The following is a 22,474-nucleotide window of genomic DNA, read 5'->3' on the forward strand; positions in this document are numbered from 1 at the left end:
ACAGGGTAGATGCAGCTAAGATGTGTCCCCTGGTTGGGGAGTCTGGAACCAGGGGACACAATTTCAAAATAAGGGGGAAGCTACTTAGGACAGAGATGAGGAGAAATTTCTTTACTCAGAGGGTTGTGAATCTTTGGAATTCTCGACCCCTGAGGGCTGTGGAAGCTCAGTCATTGAGTATGTTTAAAGCAGAGATTGACAGATTTCTAAATACAAACGACATAAATAGATATGAGGATAGTGTGGGGAAAAAGGCATTGGAGTGGAAAATCAGCCAAGATCATATTGAATGGCGGGGCAGGCTCGATGGGCTGAATGGCCTGCTGCTATGTTCCTATCTATAATGGATCTGAGAATAGAGTGTACATGTATCATTTGAGACACTATCCATGTTAATCATCATCGAGTCCCACATTCAAGAGTTCAGGTGAGGTTCTACCCCCTCTAGTTTGTTAGTCACTGATATAAAATGAGTCTTCTTTGGCCTCCTTGTCTCGGGAGACAGTGGGTAAGCGCCTGGAGGTGGTCAGTGGTTTGTGGAGCAGCGCCTGGAGTGGCTATAAAGGCCAATACTAGAGTGACAGGCTCTTCCACAGGTGCTGCAGAAAAAATTGGTTGTCGGGGCTGTTACACAGTTGGCTCTCCCCTTGCGCTTCTGTCTTTTTTCCTGCCAACTGCTAAGTCTCTTCGACTCGTACAAAATGAGTACAACAGGGAAATCTGCCTGCTTTGGAGAATTTCTTAAAGCTAGTTTGTTATTGTTTGATTGTATATTGAAGGTTTTTAGCAGTGAGCTGGTCCATGCATTAAACATCTTGCATACTTTTTGTCCATATTTTTGACTTTTTCTTGAAGCCTTCAGTTTACAAGACGAGCTTTCCTGGAATAAAAACAAAAAATGCTGGAAATACTCAGCAGGTCTGGCAGCATCTGTGGAGAGAGAAGCAGAATTAACATTTTAGGTCAATGACCTTTCATCAGAGCTGGCAAAGGTTAGAAATGTAATAGGTTTTAAGCAAATAAAGTGGGGTCGGGGGAAAAGAGAACACAAGGGAAGGTGTTTCACCACACCATTAGCCAACTCTTTGCTGTTGCCCCATGACCTCCTTGTCAGTTAATCTCTCTGACCTTCTGTCCTGTCAACATCTTCCCTTTTGTTCTCTTTTCCCCCCACCCCCACTTTATTTGTTTAAAACCTATTACATTTCTAACTTTTGTCAGTTCTGATGAAAGGTCACTGACTTGAAACATTAACTCTGCTTCTCTGCACAGATGCTGTCAGACCTGCTGAGAATTTCCAGCAAATTTCGTTTTTATTTCAGATTTCCTGCATCTACAGTATTTTATTTTTGTTTAAGCTTTCCTGGAATATTGGAATGACTGCTGTGTTATATTTTGCGACCAGCCAAGGTTGGAGGATGGGAATCTCTTTAATATTGACATGAAAATCCCTTTGGGTGAAGAGTCACTGTCCATTAGGAGAGGACCCTCACTAATATGGATGTGTTATCCTGCAAGTCTGTCACCAAAGAGTGTTCATTGTGCCATTGAATTGTTGCTTCTCCCAGCTGTATTAGACCATTATGGATGGTGCACTTTTATTTTCCACAGTAGGTTTTTTATGTAGATCATGAGGGCCTCAAGTCTGTTATTCATGAGAAAATACAGTTTCTATTCATCAACAGTAATCTGGTACTTGTAAATCTAAATGTACTAGTATTATACTAAATATATAACCTGATATCCGAAAAGAACTGAAGTACTTGAATGCTTTAAAATCAATCTACAACTCAAAAATAGAGGTCATTCTGGTAGTAGATCAAATGAATCTCTGCTACCTGGATCTTAATGCAATCACGACAGAGGGGAAAAAAGTCTCTTCTATGACCAGTTGCAAGGGTCCTGTGTAAAATGAGCTTGAACATTTTTATTTATTAAGGTTTGTGACAAATCTTTATTTCTGTTTACTACATTTATCCTCAATGTCTGTAGGTTTCTCTGGCAATTGCATTGGCTGTGGAGAAAAAGGATTTCGTTATTTCACTGAGTTTTCCAATCACATCAACCTGAAACTGATCACCCAGCCCAAGAAGCAAAAGCATCTAAAGTGCTATCTGATTAAAAATGCACAGGGCTGTCTCACTAAAGGACCCTTAATCTGTTGGAAGGGCACAGGTGAGAGCTGAATTATGAAGTTTGTAAAAAAAAAATCCAGAACAAGATAGATGAGTACAGCAAGCCTATTAACCAGGTTTTGTTGAAAACAAATTTTCACCGATCACTACTGAGGAAAGACTGTTTTAGTTGATTCTGGGGTCTCGTGCTGAAATGTTGCCATTTTGAAGAATGTCTTGCATGCCTATTTTACATTTCAAAAAGGAACAAAGTGCTGAATCCCACTCAAATGCCTTGATTTTAAAATTCCCACCCTCATGTTCAAATCCATCCATGGCCTCACCTCTCCCTATTTCTGTTCCTCCTCCAGCCCTACAACCTTCCGAGAACTCTGTTTTCCTCCTATTGTGGCTTCTTGCTCATCCCCACTTTGTTTGCTGCTCTATTGGTGACCGTGACTTTAGCCATCAAGACCCTAAGCTCTGGAATTCCCTCCCTAAACATCTTCATCTCCCTCTCCTCTTTTAAGAAGCTCCTTAAAACCTACCTTTTTGGCCAAACATTTAGCCACCTGCCCTAATATCATTACCTTTGGCTTGGTGTCAATTTTGCCTGATTACACTCCTGTGAAGCACCTTGGAATGTTTTCCTACATTACAGCTACTATATAAATGCAAGTTGTTGCTGTTGTTATATTGGTGACAGTCTCAAAGCGATCTCAAGCATAGCTTGTTTGTAAGATTGAAGAATTCAAACTGACCATGTTGGTAAAAATTCACTTTTATTTTTAACAGAGGGCAGGACACAGCAGTCATCCTCGAGTTCCACTTCTAGCATTCCCTCACAACCACCTGAGAGTCCAGCCTCGTCCACTACAGTAGCATCAACAGAAAGCATTGTTGGAACTAATCAGAATGCATTAACGGGATTTCAGCAAGCAGGTGCTCTAGACTGTCTCATAACTTCTATCACTGTTCTTTTCAATGGGTCCCCATATGGCTAATTTAAATCTTCAAATTTGTAAGCACCAATTAGAGGGGGCAGGGGTGGTGAAATATAACTTTGGCAGGGGCAGAAAAGTGGCAGTGGCAGATCAGCCGTCCTTTATATGTCTTATCTGAATTTGCTTTCTACTGAAGTCAATGCAGAGGAAAATTATGTGGGGGGTTGGTGGTGGTGGTGATATTGAAGGTAGTCAATCCACTAATTTTTCTTTTGTGGCTCTACCAGAATTGAATTTCACTGCATAGTGCCTCCACTTAATAAGCTATTTATAAAATAACCAGACCTGTCTGACAAGCATAAGTGAAGCAGTTAGGGGTGATTTTATGTATCCACACTCTTGATGTGGAGGCTCCTCTGCTCAGAATTTTGGGCACAAGCTTCCCCATCCCCACACCTCCATTTTTCTATCCAAATTCCTGATACGCACCCTGCAGCTGAGGCTCCACACTGAGCGCACAAATTCGTACAATACCCCAATACCAGTTTATGACATTGAGTCCACTATTTTCTATATAAACCATGGTTTCCACAGGTCTTTTAGTGTGTAATATTCTGTATTTTGTGTTTTTTAAAGCTGTGCTTTATGTTTTTGTTTGAAGGATTAGTTAGGGTAGAGTGCAGAAAAGTGTTAAAAATGTTTGCATCTATGCAAGTGGCTTCATAATTTTGAGAGTTGATTCAGAGAAAAAATTGATAAATCAGAATAGCGCGAGACCAACAGCAGCCAAAATAAGGAAACTTGGGTAGACTGGAAATTGTTAATTCTGCAGATCTTTGGGAATGGAAGACAATAGCATTGTTAACTGGATTTATTTGTTAGGGTATTTTTACACTGTGTCGTTGCGACTTATGTCAGCCTTGATGCAGTGGGTAGCACTCTTGCTTCTGAGTCAGAAGTTGGTGGCTTTAAGTCCTACTTGAGGGACTTCAGCACAAAAATCTAGGCTGACACTCCAGTGCAGTACCGATATGCAGTACTGCGTTGTTACATGCGCCATCTTTCGGATGAGTTGGTAGTAAGGTCCTATCTTCTCTCTCAGGTGGATGTAAAAGATCCCATGACACTATTTTGAAGAAGAGCAAGGGAGTCCTGGCCAATAGTTATCAATCAACATCACTTTAAAAAAAAAAATGGTCATTATCACATTGCTGTATGTGGGGGCTTATTGTGCATAAATTAGCTGTCATGCTTCCAACCTTACAACAGTGACTATACTTCAAATGTTTTTCATTGGCTGTAAAGTGCTTTGGGCTGTCTTTAGGTTGGGAGAGCCTCTGTATAAGTGAAAGTCTTCCTTCCTTATTATTGTTTTGATTATATGAGTAGTTTTTTGGTGCCATTTTTATGTGGCATTTTTAGTTAGACGTTGCCATGCAGTCTCTTTTATTGTAAAGAATTGTGTTTAAAAAGTATTTTTTATATTGAATGCATGGTTAGAGGAACTACTTTGGCAGCTCCTCTGTAGTAAAAAAATTGTTGGCAGTATAGTGGAGGGTCTGTGTGTATCTGGACAGCGTATTGTTAGTATGTTGGAAGCTTTGTTTGTATCTTATGGTATTGCTGGCAAAGTGGAAGGTTAGTGTTCTTGTCCTGTATTCCTCAAGGGAAAGGGGAAGGGAGAACCTCCCCGATCCTGGTGGCAACCTACACGGGGACAAGAAGGCAGTATACATGTAAAGGATAGTCTATATATCTTAGCACTTCTGTGTTTGTCTGAGAACTCCTCTTATTTTCTCACTGAGTATTAACATTTTATTGTGCACTTCAATTTTACTAATTTTGAAGAATACAAAAACTATTTTATTAAGAATATGATGCTTCCTTATATTCCTGTCTGTTAAAAATCTTTTCTTAACAGCAAAGCCTTTGACCAGACTTGTTTGTGATTGCAGGAGCACCAACAGATCAGGCTGTCTCTCGAGCTGTTGCAGGGGTTTCTGCAACTCTTAACAATAGAGATTCATCCAGGCACCAAAATGCAATGAAGACCAACAACTTATCCAGTCCAAATATGTCAAGGCCTTCAGTGATAGGTACAGTAATTGCATGTCTGGGCACTTTCTTATATTGTCAGCCGTGGCTCAGTTGGTGTCAGAGGTGGCCTCCTTCAAACCAAGGCCACGTCTGCTCTCTCAGGTGGATGTAAAAGATCCCATGGCACTATTTCAAAGAAGAGTCCGGGAGCTATCCCCTATACCCTGGCTGATATTTATGCCTCAATCAACATCAGTAAAGAAACAGATTATCTGCCATTTTCACATTGCTGTTTGTGGGAGCTTGCTGTGCAAAAATTGGCTGCCATGTTTCCTACATTACAACAGTGACCACACTTCAAAAGTGCTTCATTGGCTATAAAGCGCTTTGGGAATCCCAAGGTCATGAATGGCACTATATAAATGCAAGTCCTTCTATTTTTCTTTCAGTTGTAACGTTCATCAGGATTCACAGCTCATTTTGGATAATAAATTAATACTCAGTGACTTAATTACTTCAGGGTGTAGTTGTAAATTTAACTGCATACAATTCCTTTATATATCAGTGACAAACATACAAGAGTGGGTAGTGTATTCTTTGCATGTATCATTGCCATGTATTTGAAAATGCCTTTTGACCTTCAGTTGTCATTCATTTGGAAACTTGGAAATTTGAACTGACCACATCAGTACAAACCTGATTTCTGCATCTTGACTATAAGGACATAAGAAACAGGAGCAGGTGAAGACCTTGAGACCCCTCAAGCCTGCTCCATCATTCATTATGACCGTGGCTGTTCTTCTGCCTGACCTCCACCACCCACCAATATCTCTTGATTCAAAATCTATGAATCCCAGCCTTGAATATATTCAGTGATGGAGCATCAACAACCCACTGGGCTAGAGAATTCCAAAGATTCACAACCTGCTAAGTGAAGACATTTCTCCTCATCTCAGTCCTAAATGATCAACCCCATTTCCTGAGACTGTGCCCCCTTGTTCTAGATTCCCCAGCCAGCGTAAACAACCTCTCTGTGCCTACCCTGTCAAGCCCCTTCAAAATCTTTTATGTTTCAGTGAGATCACCTCTCATTCTTCTGAACTCCATAAAGTATAGGCCTAATTTACTCAGCCTCTCATCATAGGTCAATTCTTTCATCCCAGGAACCAAGCTAGTGAACCCTCGTTGTACCTCCTCCAAGACAAGCATGTTCTTTCATAAATATGGAGACCAAAGCACCAGATGGACTGCAGCAGTTCAAGAAGGTTATAGGTGTGGTCTCACCAAAGCCTCATACAATTGTAGCAAGACTTTCTTGTTTTTGTACTCCGGTCCCCTTGCAATAAAGGCCAAGATGACATTTGCCTTCCTAATTGCTTGTTGTACCTGCATGCTAACTTTGTGTTCTTTGTATGAGTACACCCAAGTCTCTCTTAACAACAAAGATTGGCTGTGTGGTAGATGGCGAGGAAGATAGCTGCAGGCTGCAGGAAGATGTCAATGCACTGGTCAGGTGGGCAGAAAAGAGGGGCAAATGGAAATCAACCTGGAGAAGCGTGAGGTGTTGCATTTGGGGCAGTCATACAAGGCAAAGGAATACACAATTAATGGGAGAATACTGAAAGGTGTAGAGGAAGTGAGGGACCTTGGAGTGAATGTCCACAGATCCCTGAAGGTAGCAGGACAGGTCGATAAGGTGGTTAAGAAGGCATATGGAATCCTCTCCTTTATTAGCCGAGGTATAGAATAAAAGGGTGTGGGGGGAGTGGGGGGGAGGTGGCGCGGGAGTTATGCTGGAACTGTATAACTCATTTATTAGGCCACAACTTGAGTACTGTGTGCAGTTCTGGTCACCTCATTGTAGAAAGGATGTAATTGCAATAGAGAGCGTACGGAGGATATTTATGAGGATGTTGGTGGGACTGGAAAAATGCAGCTATGAGGAAAGATTGGATAGGCTGAGGTTGTTCTCCTTGGAACACAGAAGGCTGAGGGGGGATTTGATTGAAATGTACAAAATTGTGAGGGGCCTGGATAGAGTGGAAGTGAAGGGCCTATTTACCTTAGCAGCGAGGTCAGTTGTTAGGGGGCATAGATTTAAAGTGATTGGTAGAAAGATTGGAGGGGAGGTGAGGAAAATGTTTTTCACCCAGAGGGTTGTGGGGGTCTGGAACTCACTGCCTGAAAGGATAGTTGAGGCAGAAACCCTCAACTCATTTAAAAGGTGTCTGGATATACACCTCAAGTGCCGTAACCTACAGGCCTACGGATCAAATCCTGGAAGGTGGAATTAGACTCTGTGACTCATTTTTTGGCCCAGTGGCCTCTTTCTGTGCCGTAAACTTTCTATGATTCTATGATCAACATTTAAAAGTTTCTCGCCTTTTAAAAAGCATTCTGCTTTTCCATTCTTACCACCAATGTGAATAACCTCACATGTCACCACATTATACTCCATCTACCGCCTTGTTGCCCACTCAATTAACCTGTCTATATCTCTTTGCAGACTCTTTGTGTCCTCCTCACAGCTCACATTTCCACCTAGCTCTGTACCATCAACAAACTTGGATACATTACTCTTGGTCTTTTTGTCTAATTCATTAATATAGGTTGTAAATAGCTGAGGCCCCAGCACTGATCCTTGTGACGCTCCACTAGTTAAAGCCTGCCAACTTGAAAATGCCCCATTTATCCCTACTCTGCTTCCTGTTTGTCAACAAATCCTCCAGCCATGCTAATATATTACCCCCAACACCATGAGCCCTTATTTTGCATGTTAACCTTTTGTGTGGCACCTTACCGAATGCCTTTTGGAAATCCACGTATATTACTTTTACCAGCTCCCCTGTATCTACTGTTTACATATTCAATGAATTTTTTTTTTTTAATTCATTGCTGGGATGTGAGTATTGTTGGCAAGGCAAGGATTTGTTGCCCAACCCTAATTACCCTTGAGAAGGTGGTGGTCAGCTGCCTTCTTGAACTGCTGCAGTCCATCTGCCGTAGGTGCACCCACAGGGCTGTTAAGAAGGAAGTTCTAGGTATTTGACCTAGCGACAGTGAAGGAACAGCAATACATTTCCAAGTCAGTATGGTGTGTGGCTTGGAGGGTAACTTGCAGGTGATGGTGTTCTCATGCATCTGATGCCCTTGTCCTTCTAGGTGGTAGAGGGCGTGGGTTGGAAGGTGCTGTTGAGGGACCTTTGGTGAGTTACTGCAGTGCAACTTTTATATGGTACACACTGCTGTCACTGTGTGCTCATGGTGGAGGGAGTGAATGTTTAAAGTGATGGATGGGGTGCCGATCAACTGGGCTGCTTTGTCCTGGATGGTGTCGAACTTCTTGGGCTGGATTTTATGGGCCCCCGAGGTGGGGGGCGCCGTAAAATCGCAACGGGGGGCGGAGGACTCGTCGTCACCCCATCGCCAAGTGATTTTGCCAGGGGTGGGATAAGGTAGTGACGGTTTCCCACCCAGAGGCCCTGAAGTAGCCTATTAATGGGGCCTCTTCCCCACCACCCCCCCCCCCCCCCCCCCCCAAACTGCTGGGATCTAACCAGTGGTGGAGGGGTGCCTCTGCCACGCAAGGAGGGCGCCTTATAAAATGAGGCGCACTCCCAGAGGGCCTGGGGGTGGTGGTGGGTGGGGGGGGGTCTCTCCTCTGTGGGAAATCAGTGGCCCATGAAGAAGTCTCAACTGCCAAACCTCCACTTTCATGGACCCCCTTCCCCTGGACTTCATGCCCACCCTCCCACCCCACCTCGCCAGGGTCTTCCGGACTGGCCTCGGCAACCCTGCCTCACTTACCTGAGGTCCGGGGTTTCAGCGCTGGGCCTGGGTCCAAGGCCTCTGCAGTACTGGCAGTGGCTACCACTCCAGGCGGCACTGCTGATACTGTTGAGCTGCCAGCCCTGTGATTGACTGGCAGCTCTTGGAGGCGGGATCCCTGTCTTTAAAAGGATGGAAATCCTGGCGCTGGAATCTTCGCCTCTGGAACAACGGAGGATTGCACTGGGTGGAGTGCGAAAGAGCCACTTTTTGGCCTGGCACCAGGAGCCCCGCCGCCTCCGCAAGATACCGGCCTTGAGTGTTGCTGGAGCTGCACTCGTACAAGTGGAGAGTATTGTATCACACTCCTGACTTGTGCCTTGTAGATGGTGGACAGACTTTGGGACAGCAGGAGGTGAGTTACTCGCTGCAGAATTTACAGCCGTTGACCTGCTCTTGTAGCCACAGTATTTATATGTCTGGTCCAGTTCAGTTTCTGATCAATGGTAGCCCCCAGGATGTTGATGGTGGGAGATTCAGCAATGGGGATGCTGTTGAACTTCAAGGGTAGATGGTTAGATTCTCTCTTGTTGGAGGTGATCATTGCCTAGCACTTGTGTGGCATGAATGTTACTTGCCACTTATCAGTCCAAGCCTGAATGCTGTCCAGGTCTCACTGCATGCGAGCACTTACTGCTTCAGTATCTGAGGAGCAATCATCAACAATCGTCCCCAATTCTGACCTTATGATGGAGGAAAGGTCATTGATGAAGCATATGAAGATGGGCCTCAGACACTACACTGAGGAACTCCTGCAGTGATGTCCTGGGGCTGAGATGACTGGCCTCCAACAACCACAACCATCTTCCTTTGTTCTAGAAGAGCTTTCCCCCTGATTTCCAGAATAGAAAAGCAGAATATTATTGAAATGGAGAGAGATTGCAGAACTCTGAGGTACAGAGGGATTGGGGTGCCGTGGTACATGAATTACAAATTGTTAATATGCAGGTACAGCAAGTAATTAGGAAGGCAAGTGGAATGTTGTTGTTTATTGCAAGGGGAATAGAATATAAAAGTAGGGAAGTTTTGCTACAGCTGTGCAGGGCATTGGTGAGACCACATCTGGAGCACTGTGTACAGTTTTGGTCTCCTTATTTAAGAAAGGATAAAATAGCATTAGAAGCAGTTCAGAGAAGGTTCACTCGACTGATTCCTGGGATGAATGGATTATCTTTTGAGGAAAGGTTGAATAGGCTGGGCCTATACCCATTGGAGTTTAGAAGAATGAGAGGTGATCTTATTGAAACATACAAGATCCTGAGGGGACTTGACAGGATGAATGCTGGAAGGATGTTTCCACTTATGGGAACGCAGTTTAAAAATAAGAGGTCTCCCATTTAAGATGGAGATGAGGAGAAATTTCTTTCGAAGGGTTGTTAGTCTTTGGAATTCACTTCCTCGGAGAGCATTAGAGGCTGGGTCATTGAATATATTCAAGGCTGAGTTAGATAGCTTCTCGATAGACAAGGGAATTAAATGTTATGGGGGGCAGACAGGAAAGTGGAGTTGAGGCCACATTCAAATCAGCCATGATCTTATCAAATGTCGGAGCAGGCTCAAGGGGCTGAATGGCCTCCTCCTGCTCCTAATTTGTAAGCATGTATGCACTTCAATTTTGCTAGGACCCCTCAATGCCATGCTCAGTCAAATGCTGCCTTGATGTCAATGGCAGTCACTCTTATATCAGCTCTGAAGTCAGCTCTTTTTGGGCCATGCTTGGACCAAAGTATAATGAGGTCTGGAGGTGAGTGGCCCTGGTAGAACCCAAACTGAGCATTGGTGAGCAAGTAGTTGCTGAGCAAGTGTCACTCAATCACACTGATGATGACACCTTCCATCAGTTTGCTGATGATTGAGAGTAGACTGATGGGGCAGTAATTGTCAGCAATAAGATTCATCCTGCTTTTTATGGACAGGATATATTTGGGCAATTTTCCACATCGTTGGGTAAATGCCAGTGTTATAGCTCTACTGGAACCATGTTGACTCTATCTGATCACACTATGATTTTTCTCAGTGCATTAAGACTTCATTAATAATAGAATACAGTATTTTTCCAACCATTGATGTCAGACTAATGAGCCTTTAGTTCCCTGTGTGTTCTCTCCCTCCTTTCTTGAGTATTGGTGTTGTGTTTGCTAACTTCCCATGGGTTGGGACCATTTTAGAACCTAGGGAATTTTGGAAAATCATAACCAGTGCATCCACTATCTCAGCAGTTATCCCTTTTAGAACCCTAGGATGTAAGCCATTAGGTCATGGGTATTTTAGGCTTTTAGTCACATAATTTTCTCCAGTACTTTTTCTCTGCTGATATATATTATTTTAAGTTCCTCACTCTTATTAGCCCCTTGGTTACCCTCCATTTCTGGTACGTAATTTGCATCTTTTATTGTGAATGTATACGAAATATTTGTTCACGTCTCTGCCATTTTCTCATTCTTTGTGATAAGTTCTCCTGTCGCTGCCTCTAAGGGACCAGTGTTTACGTTAGTTACTCTCCTCATTTTTATATACTTGTAAAAGTTCTTAAAATCCTTTTTTTTATATTCCTAGTAGTTTACTCTTATTCTGTTTTTTCCCTTTTTATCACCTTTTTGGTTGCCCTTTCCTGGTTTCTAAAGCTCTTCCAATCCTCAGGCTTACTATTCTTCACAACATTGTAAGCCTGTTCCTTTAATCCAGTACTATCCTTATCTCCTTATCTTCCCCAGGAAACCACAAATGGATCTTTCTCACTGAATTTTTGTTTCTTAGTGCAATGTATTTTTGTTGAACAGTTTGAATCATTTCTCTAAATGTTTCCCACTGGTTATTTATTCCCATACTTTTTAGTCTATTTACCCAATCAGCCTTAGCCAGCTCTCCCCTCGTATCTGTGAAATTGGCTTTGTTTAAGATTCTTGTTTTGCACTCGAGTATGTTGTTCTCAAACTTAATGTGGAATTCAGTTGTATTATGATCACTTTTTCCCCAGAGGATCTTTTACTTTGGGATTACTAATTAACCCTGCCTCATGACAAAATATTAGATATAAAATAGTTCTGCTCCTAGTTGGTTCCACAACATATTGTTCTAGGAATCTGTTGTGAAAGCATGCAACAAATTCATCATCCGTGCTACCTTTGTCAGTTTACTTTGTCCAGTCTCTGTGAAGATCAAAGTTCCCCATGATTGGCTTTACTACAAGCTCCAATTATTTCTTGCTTAAAGCTCTATCCAGCAGTATAGCTACTGTTTGAGGGCCTATAAACTACTCTCACCAGTGTTTTCTGGCCCTTATTGTTCCTAATCTTCACCTATACTGATTCTACGTCCTGATCTTCTGAACCAAGATCCTTTCTTAGCTACTGTCCTTACGTCATCCCTTATTATCTGGGCTACTCCTTCTCGTTTTCCATTCTGCTTGCCTTTTCGGAATGTTGTGTACCCTGAAGTATTTATTTCCCAACCTTGGTCATCTTGCAACCATGTCTCTGTAATGGCGATTGGATCAAACCTGTTTATCTCTATTTGTGCCACCAATTCATCCATCTTGTTACAAAGGTTTCATGCATAGAGATAAAGAGCCTTTAATTTAAATTTTTTACCACTATCCTTTGCACAGACCTTTTTCGCTGATGCATGATTACTGTTAAACTCTGACCCTTCAAAAGAACAAAGAACAAAGAAAATTACAGCACAGGAACAGGCCCTTCGGCCCTCCAACCCTGCGCCGATCCAGATCCTCTATCTAAACATGTCGCCTATTTTCTAAGGGTCTGTATCTCTTTTCTTCCTGCCCATTCATGTATCTGTCTAGATACATCTTAAAAGACGCCATCGTGCCCGCATCTACCACCTCCGCTGGCAACACATTCCAGGCACCCACCACCCTCTGCGTAAAGAACTTTCCACGCATATCCCCCCTAAACTTTTCCCCTTTCACTTTGAACTCGTGTCCTCTAGTAATTGAATCCCCCACTCTGGGGAAAAAGCCTCCTGTCCCACTCTGCTTGTTTTTACCCAAATCGCTGCACTGCTCTATTGCCTAAACTTGTCTTTTTCGATTTCTAAATTTCCTTTCACCTGAAACCCCCAAACCACCCCCCAACCCCCAGTTTTAGTTTAAAGCCCTGTCTACAGCCTGAGTTATATGATTCGCCAGGAGCCTGGTTTAATGGAGCGCATCCCAATGGAACATCTCCCTCTTTCCCCAGTACCGATGCTAGTGCCCGTGAATCGAAATCCTTTCTTCCCACACTACTCTTTGAGCAATGTAAAGGACCTTTTAAATAACAAATTCAAAAGCAAACTCCCATTAGAAACTTAACTTAAAACTTCACCTATAATAATGTTATTATTTGCAAGAACAACTGCTACAGAACTGTACCATTTTGTTGCGACATAGGATAAAATATGGAATAGAAATGGCTCTTCTCATGGGAAAGAAGATTATCACAGCATGAAACTTTAGTGTCATTGCATACTTCCACCCCATTACAGGGAGCATCAGTCACATTAGACAGCTTGCAGTATGTATCTGTACCAAGCATGCTACAAATGCTTTGTTGACCAGGTGCAAAGCCTTCACTTTTCCCATGGAACACAGGGATCAGCTGAACAGGGTACAAAGTTTTTGAAGGTTGGCATGGATCCCTCAGGGGTAATTGCATTGTAAATGTCATCCTTGTTAACATCAGGACTTGTCATGTATGGAGGATTTGACCATATTTGTAAAATTTTCCAAGTGGGATGTAATGCTACCATACATTCTCTTTTTCAATGACTCTACAATTGAGGTGGAAGTTCACTTTTATTGAAGTAAGTCTTGACTTAAAGGTGCTGTGCGATGTAGAACTGCTGTCTTGCAAACCTGAAACTCTTACCAACAGAAACCAGTCTAGCTTTTTTATAATTATGATTGTGCAAATGTCAATCAGCGAAGTGACTAAACAGATAAAAGTGAACAGCTAGACATGGTAGAGTGTTCCAAAACACAGGCTTGTGATCTTACCAGTACTTGTAGATCATTTGTGTTCTCTTACATCCTGCCTATTTCCACCAACCAGTGTCACAATTATTGTTCCAACCTAGAAGGCAGGATGGCCTGAAACACAAATTTCCTCACAGCTGCCCTTGATATAAATTTTCAAATCAGCTGACGTTAGGTCGGCTTCCATCAGCAATGTTCTGTATTTTGAGGAATCCAGCCTGGTAGTAAAAATGTAGGAATTTTTGTGCTGCTGTCTGTTTTATGTGGGGAAACTTTGTTGGGCTGTGAAAACATTTTATTTGTGAGTTGTATGGATCCTATTTTAGGGAGCACACAGTGAAAGTATCGTGGGGAACCAAGTTGGTGAAGCAGATGGGTTGCAGTTTTAAGGAATTCTTAGTTAGTTGGAACTGGACTTGTTGCCAGCGTAAGGTTTCCTAACAAATACATTTGACATTTTAGCTTTAAATGTTAAGGTAGATTTTCCAGTCCTTAAGTCTGGTGACAAGTGGTCTGGTATCAGAAAATCTGGCGATGTGGCGTATAACCAGATCTGCATCACTTCTGCATGGAACTCATGGAAAATGTGAAGTGGTGTTGTTTAAATGTAACAGTATGACCAACACAAGCAAATGGACCGCTGGATGGAGCACTACCTAGAACTGTACTCCAGGGAGAATGTTGTCACTGAGACCGCCCTCAATGCAGCCCAGTCTCTGCCTGTCATGGATGAGCTGGACGAACAGCCAACAAAATCGAAACTCAGTGATGCCATTGATTCTCTAGCCAGTGGAAAAGCCCCTGGGAAGGACGGCATTACCCCGGAAATAATCAAGAGTGCCAAGCCTGCTGTACTTTCAGCACTCTACGAACTGCTTTGCCTGTGCTGGGATGAGGGAGCAGTACCACAGGACATGCGCGATGCCAATATCATCACCCTGTATAAGAACAAGGGTGACCGTGGTGACTGCAACAACTACCGTGGAATCTCCCTGCTCAGCATAGTGGGGAAAGTCTTCGCCCGAGTTGCTTTAAACAGGCTGCAGAAGCTGGCTGAGCGTGTGTACCCTGAGACATAGTGTGGCTTTCGAGCAGAGAGATCCACAATTGACATGCTGTTCTCCCTTTGCCAGCTACAGGAGAAATGCTGCGAACAATGGATGCCCCTCTACGTTGCTTTCATTGATCTCACCAAAGTCTTTGACCTCGTCAGCAGATGTGGTCTCTTCAGACTACTAGAAAAGATCGGATGTCCACCAAAGCTACTAAGTATCATCACCTCATTCCATGACGATGTGAAAGGCACAAGTCAACATAGCGGCGCCTCATCAGTCCCCTTTCCTATCCTGAGTGGTGTGAAACAGGGCTGTGTTCTCGCACCTACACTGTTTGGGATCTTCTTCCCCCTGCTGTTCTCACATGCGTTCAAGTCTTCAGAAGAAGGAATTTTCCTCCACACAAGATCAGATGGCAGGTTGTTCAACCTTGCCCATCTAAGAGCGAAGAGCAAAGTATGGAAAGCCCTCATCAGGGAACTCCTCTTTGCTGACGATGCTGCATTAACATCCCACACTGAAGAATGTCTGCAGAGACTCATCGACAGAATTGCGGCTGCCTGCAACGAATTTGGCCTAACCAGCAGCCTCAAGAAAACGAACATCATGGGACAGGACATCAGAAATGCTGCATCCATCAATATGTGCGACCACACTCTGGAAGTGGTTCAAGAGTTCACCTACCTAGGCTCAACTATCACCAGTAATCTGTCTCTCGATGCAGAAATCAACAAGCGCATGGGAAAGGCTTCCACTGCTATGTCCAGACTGGACAAGGGAGTGTGGGAAAATGGCGCACTGACACAGAACACAAAAGTCCAAGTGTATCAAGCCTGTGTCCTCAGTACCTTGCTCTATGGCAGCGAGGCCTGGACAACGTAAATCAGCCAAGAGCGACGTCTCAATTCATTCCATCTTCGCTGCCTCCGGAGAATCCTTGGCATCAGGTGGCAGGACTGTATCTCCAACACAGAAGTCCTCGAGGCGGCCAACATCCCCAGCTTATACACCCTATCGAGCCAACGGCGCTTGAGATGGCTTGGCCATGTGAGCCGCATTGAAGATGGCAGGATCCCCAAGGACACATTGTACAGCGAGCTCGTCACTGATATCAGACCCACCAACCGTCCATGTCTCCGCTTTAAAGACATCTGCAAACGCAACATGAAGTCCTGTGACATTGATCACAAGTCGTGGGAGTCAGTTGCCAGTGATCGCCAGAGCTGGCGGACAGCCATAAAGGCGGGGCTAAAGTGTGGCGAGTCGAAGAGACTTAGCAGTGGGCTGGAAAAAAGACAGAAGCGCAAGGGGAGAGCCAACTGTGTAACAGCCCCGACAACCAATTTTATCTGTCGCACCTGTGGAAGAGTCTGTCACTCTAGAATTGGCCTTTATAGCCACTCCAGGCACTGCTTCACAAACCACTGACCACCTCCAGGCACTTACCCATTGTCTCTCAAGACAAGGAGGCCGAAGAAGAAGAAATTTGACAACATAGTGCATTGGGTGCAGAGCTTTTTGCAACTGGAGTATATGTTGGGAATTCAGCTACAGAGGTCCTTGTGACTCATTTGCACAGTAAAATTGAAGTCTAGTGTAACATTCTGCATGTTTGGTCTGGATGGTGACTGTGTCCTTGGTATATTCTTCCTGATCCTCCTCAAACTCTCTGCAGCCTTCGACGCAGTCAATCATAATGTCTTCTCTTTCTTCTTCTCCATTGTCCAGCTCTGGGATTGCCCTCACTTGGTTGCACTCTTACCTGTTTGATTATAGTCAGAACATCCCTCCATGAGCATTTCTTCACACCCTCTCATTGTTTCTTTGTGGGGATCCATCCTTAGTGCTCTCTGTTTTCTCATCTACATGCTGCCCCTTGGCAACATTAGCCAAAGATATGGGGTCAGATTCCATACACAAATGACAACACCCATCTCCACTACCTCCACTGCCTCTGGCTAGATGGGCTGCTTATCTGACATAAAGTCTTGGAACAGCTGTAATTTCCTCTAGTTAAACACTGGGAAGATCAAAGCTGTTGTCTTAGCCCCTGCCACAAACTCTGTAGACTTTCCATTGATTCCATTCCACATCCTTAAAATCACCTACCTCTGTCTCTACCTCAGCTCATCAGTTGCTGAAATGCTCATCCATGCCTTTGTCACCTGCAAGCTCAACTACTCTAATGCTCTCCTGACTAGCCAACAATTCCCTTTCCTTCACCGCACTATTGGCAGCTGTATCTTGGATCACATAAATCGTACACTCCATTTCCTCTCTCCAACTCTGGAAAGGCTGAAACATACATTTGAAATATACAGCCTTTTTAAAAACTAACATCTTTTTGTCACTAAATGCTTACATAGAAAGTAAGGTTGCTTTTTCCAGCAGTTCCTTAGGGGCTGGTAGTGTGTGCAATTTCCTGCCTGTTCATTGGTGAGGTCCCTACACCAGTCCCAATATGTGTGGGGAGATCACCGTGAGGATTAAATTAGGCAGATTGTGGGTGGTCACCTTGCTCAAAACTGGTGAGCATTGTGCTTGCTACATGATTACTTCTCTAGTTTCTGTGGAAAATCCATCCAGTTATTTGTAATAGGGCATGATTATAAAACTAGAGATAGGCCATATAGGAGTGAAATCAAGAAACACTTTTTCACAGAAAGGATAGTAGCATTCTGGAATTCTGCCCCAAAAAGGCTGTGGATGCTGAGTCAATGGAAAACTTGAATATTACGATTGATAGATTTTTATTAGGTAAGAGTATCAAGGGATATTGAACAACAGCAGGTAAATGGAATTGATGCACAGATTGGCCGTGATCTAATTAAATGGCAGAACAGGCTTGAGAAACTGAATGGCCTACTCCTGTTCCGTTAATTTGTGAGTGAAATTCCTGTATTTATGTTCATTTCAAAGCCTTGCAATAAAGGTCAATACACAGTGGAATGAATCCATGTTCATGCTTTTGAACAAACTAGTCTTAATTTTAAAAAGTACTCATTTTAAATAAGCGCTTTAGTGTTTACACAGTTGCAAGCATGAAATTCTAGTCAATGTATGTGTATACCATTATCATAATTATTGACATCTTTTGTACTCTTGAACAGGCAACTTAGCTAACTCGGGCCCTCCAAAGAAACGGCACAGAGGTTGGTCACCAGACTCTCCATCAGCAACAGAAATGGGCTCCATTCAGAGCAATGCACCTGTTCAAAATTCAGGAAGCAAAGCTGGTGAGATGTATCACTAACATTCATATTTTCCAGTTTCTGTTTTTTAATTTCTTGCTTTTTTTAACAATACTATTGACTTAATTTTTATGATATACTGTGCAACTGTCTGACACACATGGAATTTATTTACTGTGTTTCATAGAAGTTTATATATATATAAAATTAAGTATTCTTTCTGGTGAGTTATTCAAGTTTACGGGGTGACGTGGGGGGTGGAAATTGAGTATTCGGGTTATGTTTTCCAATTTTTGGCATGGATTCTGTTTCACCCCCACTTTCCTGAAATGCAAAATTGCCACTGATCTTTCCATCCTTACATTACACAAACAACCATTTGTAAAGAGTATCACTTATTAAGTTAGCTAATTTCATAATTTGTTCAATGTATTTGCATCAAAATTTCTCATTATGTATTGCGCTACTGACCTCAAATTTTATTCATCCCATGATGAGTTTTTAAGTATTTCTGTCTCTTGTGTATCAAAGATCAAAAGTCCCGAAGCATGATAGTCTTGCCCCACCAAGGCCATTTTTAGGTCTTGAGACAATCATTAAATTAATTACAACTAACTTAGAGGGATAAGAACAGCTCTAATCAGTTGTAAGTCATCAGTGGCAATGAAAAGGGCTTCTTTATGGAATGGAATAGCGATACCAGAGCAGTTGACCAACAGCTTGAACACAAGAAATAGGAGCAGGAGTAGACCGTATGGCCCATCATGCCTGCTCCGCCGTTCAAAACGATCATTGCTGATCTTGAGCCTCAACTCCACATTCTTGCCCACTCGCCATATCTAAGTTTGCTGATGAGACAAAGGTAGGTGGAAAGGTAAGCTGTGGGGAGGACACAGAGGCTGCAAAGACATAAAGACACGTTAAGTGAGCGTGCAACAAGACGACAGATGGAGTATAATGTAGAGAAGTGTGAAGTTATGCACTTTGGTCAAAAGAATAGAAAAGCAAAATATTTTTTATAAGGTATGAAACTGAGAAACCAAAAATCTGTCTATCCCAGCCTTAAATGTATTCAACAATGGAGAATCCACAACCATCTGGGCTAGAGAATTCCAAAGATTCATAACACTTTGAGTGAAGTAATTTCTCCTCATCGGCCCTTATCCTGAGACTGTGCCCCCGTGTTTTAGATTCCTCGACCAGCGTAAACAATCTCTGTGTCTACCCTACCAGCCCCTTCAGAATCTTATATGTTACAATGAGATCTCCTCTTTTTTTCTAAACTCCAGAGAATATAGTCCCAATTTACCCAGCCTCTCATCATAGGACAACCCCCTCATCCCAGGGACCAATTTAGTGAACCTTCGCTGTACCACCTCCAGAGCAAGTATATGCTTTCTTAAATGTGGAGACCAAAGCTGCACACAGTACTCCAGATGTGGTCTCACCAAATGTCTGTACAATTATAGCAAGATTTCTTTATTCCTGTACTCCAATCCCCTTGCAATAAAGGCCAACATGCCATTTGCCTTCCTAATTGCTTGTTGTACCTGCATGCTAACTTTCTGCATTCTTTGTACAAGCACACCCTAGTCTCTTTGAACATCAACACTTACAAGTTTCACACCTTGTAAAAAAAATTCTGCTTTTTCTATTCTTCGAACAAAGTGCATAACTTCACACTTCTCTACATTATACTCCATCTTTTATACTCTGCCGTCTTGTTGCACGCTCACTTAACGTGTCTGTATTTCTTTGCAGCCTCTCTGTATCCTCCCCACACCTTACCTTTCCACCTACCTTTGTATCATCAGCAAACTTAGATACATTACTCTCTGTATCTCATCTAAGTCATTAATATAGATCGTAAATAGCTGAGGTCACAGCACTGATCCTTGCAGCACTCCATTATTTATGGTGTAGGCCATCAGGTCCTGGAGATTTGTCAGATTTTAGTCCCTTAAGTTTTTCCAATACTTTTTCTCTATTGATATCAATTTCCTTAAATTCCTCACTCTTTTTAGCCCCTAGGTTACTGTCTATTTCTGGGATGAAACTTGTATCTTCTCCTGTGAAGACAGACACAAAATAGTTGTTCAATGCCTCTGCCTTTTCCTAATTCCCCATGATCATTTCTTCTGTCTCTGCTTCTAAGAGACCAATGTTTACTTTAGCTACTTTCTTCCTTTTGATATACCTATAAAAGCTCTTATAATCTGTTTTTGTATTACTGACTGGCTTACTCTCATATTCTGTTTTTTTTCCCTTTTTTTAATCAACCTTTTGGTGGTCCTCTGGTTTCAAAAGCACTCCCAATCCTCAGACTTGCTATTTCATTTTGCACATTGTAAGCTTCTAATAATATCCTTAACTTCCTGAGTGAGCTACAGATGGGTCTTGCTGAGTTTTTGTTTTTTAGTGGAATGTATTTTTGTTGAACATTTTGAATAGTTTCTTTAAAGGTTTCCCACTGTTTATTTACTGCCATACCTTTTAGTCTATTTACTCAATTTACCTTAGCCAGTTCTCCCCTCATAGCTACGTAATTGGTTTTGTTTAAGATTCTTGTTTGCGATTGGAGCATGTCACTTCCAAACTTAACATGTAATTCAATGGTATTATGATCACTATTTCCCAGTGAATCTTTTACTGTGACTTTACTAATTAACCCTGCTTCATTACACTCTACTGTATTTAAGATAGCTTTATCCCTAGTTGGTTCCACAACATATTGCTCCAAGAAACTGTTCTGAAAACATTTTGCAAACACTAAATACAGAAACTGGCAGGAAAGGTTGTTCAAAGTAGGTGAGGTGAGAGTGACTGCCCTTGACATCAAGGCAACGTTTGACCGAGTATGGCATCATGGAGCCCTAGCAAAACTGAGGTCAATGGGAATCGGGGAAAATCCTCCGCTGCTTGGAGACATACCTAGCGCAAAGGAAGATGGTTGTGGTTGGTGGAGGTCAATCATCTGAGCTCCAGGACATCAGTGCAGGAGTTCCTCAGGGTAGTGTCCTAGGCCCAACCATCTTCAGCTGCTTCATCAATGACCTTCCTTCAATCATAAGGTCAGAAGTGGGGATTTTCGCTGATGATTGCACCGTTCAGCACCATTCGTGACTCCTCAGATACTGAAGCAGTCCGTGTAGAAATACAGCAAGACTTGGACAATGTCCAGGCTTTGGCTGATAAGTGGCAAGTAACATTCGCGCCACACAAGTGCCAGGCAATGACCATCTCCAACAAGAGAGAATCTAACCATCTCCCCTTGACACTCAATGGCATTACCATCACTGAATCCCCACTATCAACATCCTAGGGGCTAGCATTGACCAGAAACTGAACTGGAATAGCCATATAAATACCATGGCTACAACAGCAGGTCAGAGGCTAGGAATCCTGTGGCAAGTAACTCACTTCCTGACTCCCCAAAGCCTGTCCACCATCTACAAGGCACAAGTCAGGAGTGTAATGGAATACTCTCCACTTGCCTGGATGGGTGCAGCTCCAACAACACTCAAGAAGCTCAACACCATCCAGGACAAAGCAGCCCGCTTGATTGGCACTCCATCCACTCCCTCCACCACCGACGCACAGTGGCAGCAGTGTGTACCATCTACAAGATGCACTGCAGCAACACACCAAGGCTCCTTAGACAGCACCTTCAAACCTGCAACCTCTACCAACTAGAAGGACAAGGGCAGCAAATGCATGGGAACACCACCACCTGCAAGTTTCCCTCCAAGTCACACACCATCCTGACTTGGAACTATATCGCCGTTCCTTCACTGTTGCTGGGTCAAAATCCTGGTACTCCCTTCCTAACAGCACTGTGGGTATACCTACCCCACATGGACTGCAGCGGTTCAAGAAGGCAGCTCACCACCACCTTCTCAAGGGCAATTAGGGATGGGCAATAAATGCTGGCCTGGCCAGCGACAAAGAAAATCTTCTAGACCACTCTTGACAATTTCATTGTCCCAGTCTGTATGAAAAATAAAGTCCCCTACAATTATTACATTGCCTTTGTTACAAGCTCCCATAATTTCTTGTTTAATATTCTGTCCAATGGTATAACTACTGTTACGGGGCCTATAAACTACTCCCACCAGTGTTTTCCGATTCTTGCTATTCCTAATTTCCACCCATACTGATTCTATCGTATGATCTTCTGAGGCCAGATCCTTTCTCACTAATGCCTTTAAGTCATCCTTTACCACCAGGGCTACCCCTCCTCCTTTGCCATTCAGTCTGTCTTTCTGAAATATTGTGTACCCTTGAATATTTATTTCCCAATCTTGATCACCAGGTACAGAGATATCTCTGT

General features: G+C 42.9%; 1 protein-coding gene across 1 annotated transcript in view; it reads left to right on the plus strand.

Moving 5' to 3' along the window:
- Positions 1 to 22,474, plus strand: part of greb1 (growth regulating estrogen receptor binding 1) — a 375,097-nt gene that overhangs the window by 183,155 nt on the left and 169,468 nt on the right. Inside the window, exons 5-8 of the mRNA XM_068017603.1 lie at positions 1,993 to 2,175; positions 2,910 to 3,056; positions 5,014 to 5,154; positions 18,064 to 18,189. Coding sequence (XP_067873704.1) covers positions 1,993 to 2,175; positions 2,910 to 3,056; positions 5,014 to 5,154; positions 18,064 to 18,189 — 597 coding nt within the window. The remainder of the gene's footprint in view (positions 1 to 1,992; positions 2,176 to 2,909; positions 3,057 to 5,013; positions 5,155 to 18,063; positions 18,190 to 22,474) is intronic.

This window comes from Heterodontus francisci, chromosome 3, assembly GCF_036365525.1.
Source record: "Heterodontus francisci isolate sHetFra1 chromosome 3, sHetFra1.hap1, whole genome shotgun sequence".
NCBI classification, from domain to species: domain Eukaryota; kingdom Metazoa; phylum Chordata; class Chondrichthyes; order Heterodontiformes; family Heterodontidae; genus Heterodontus; species Heterodontus francisci.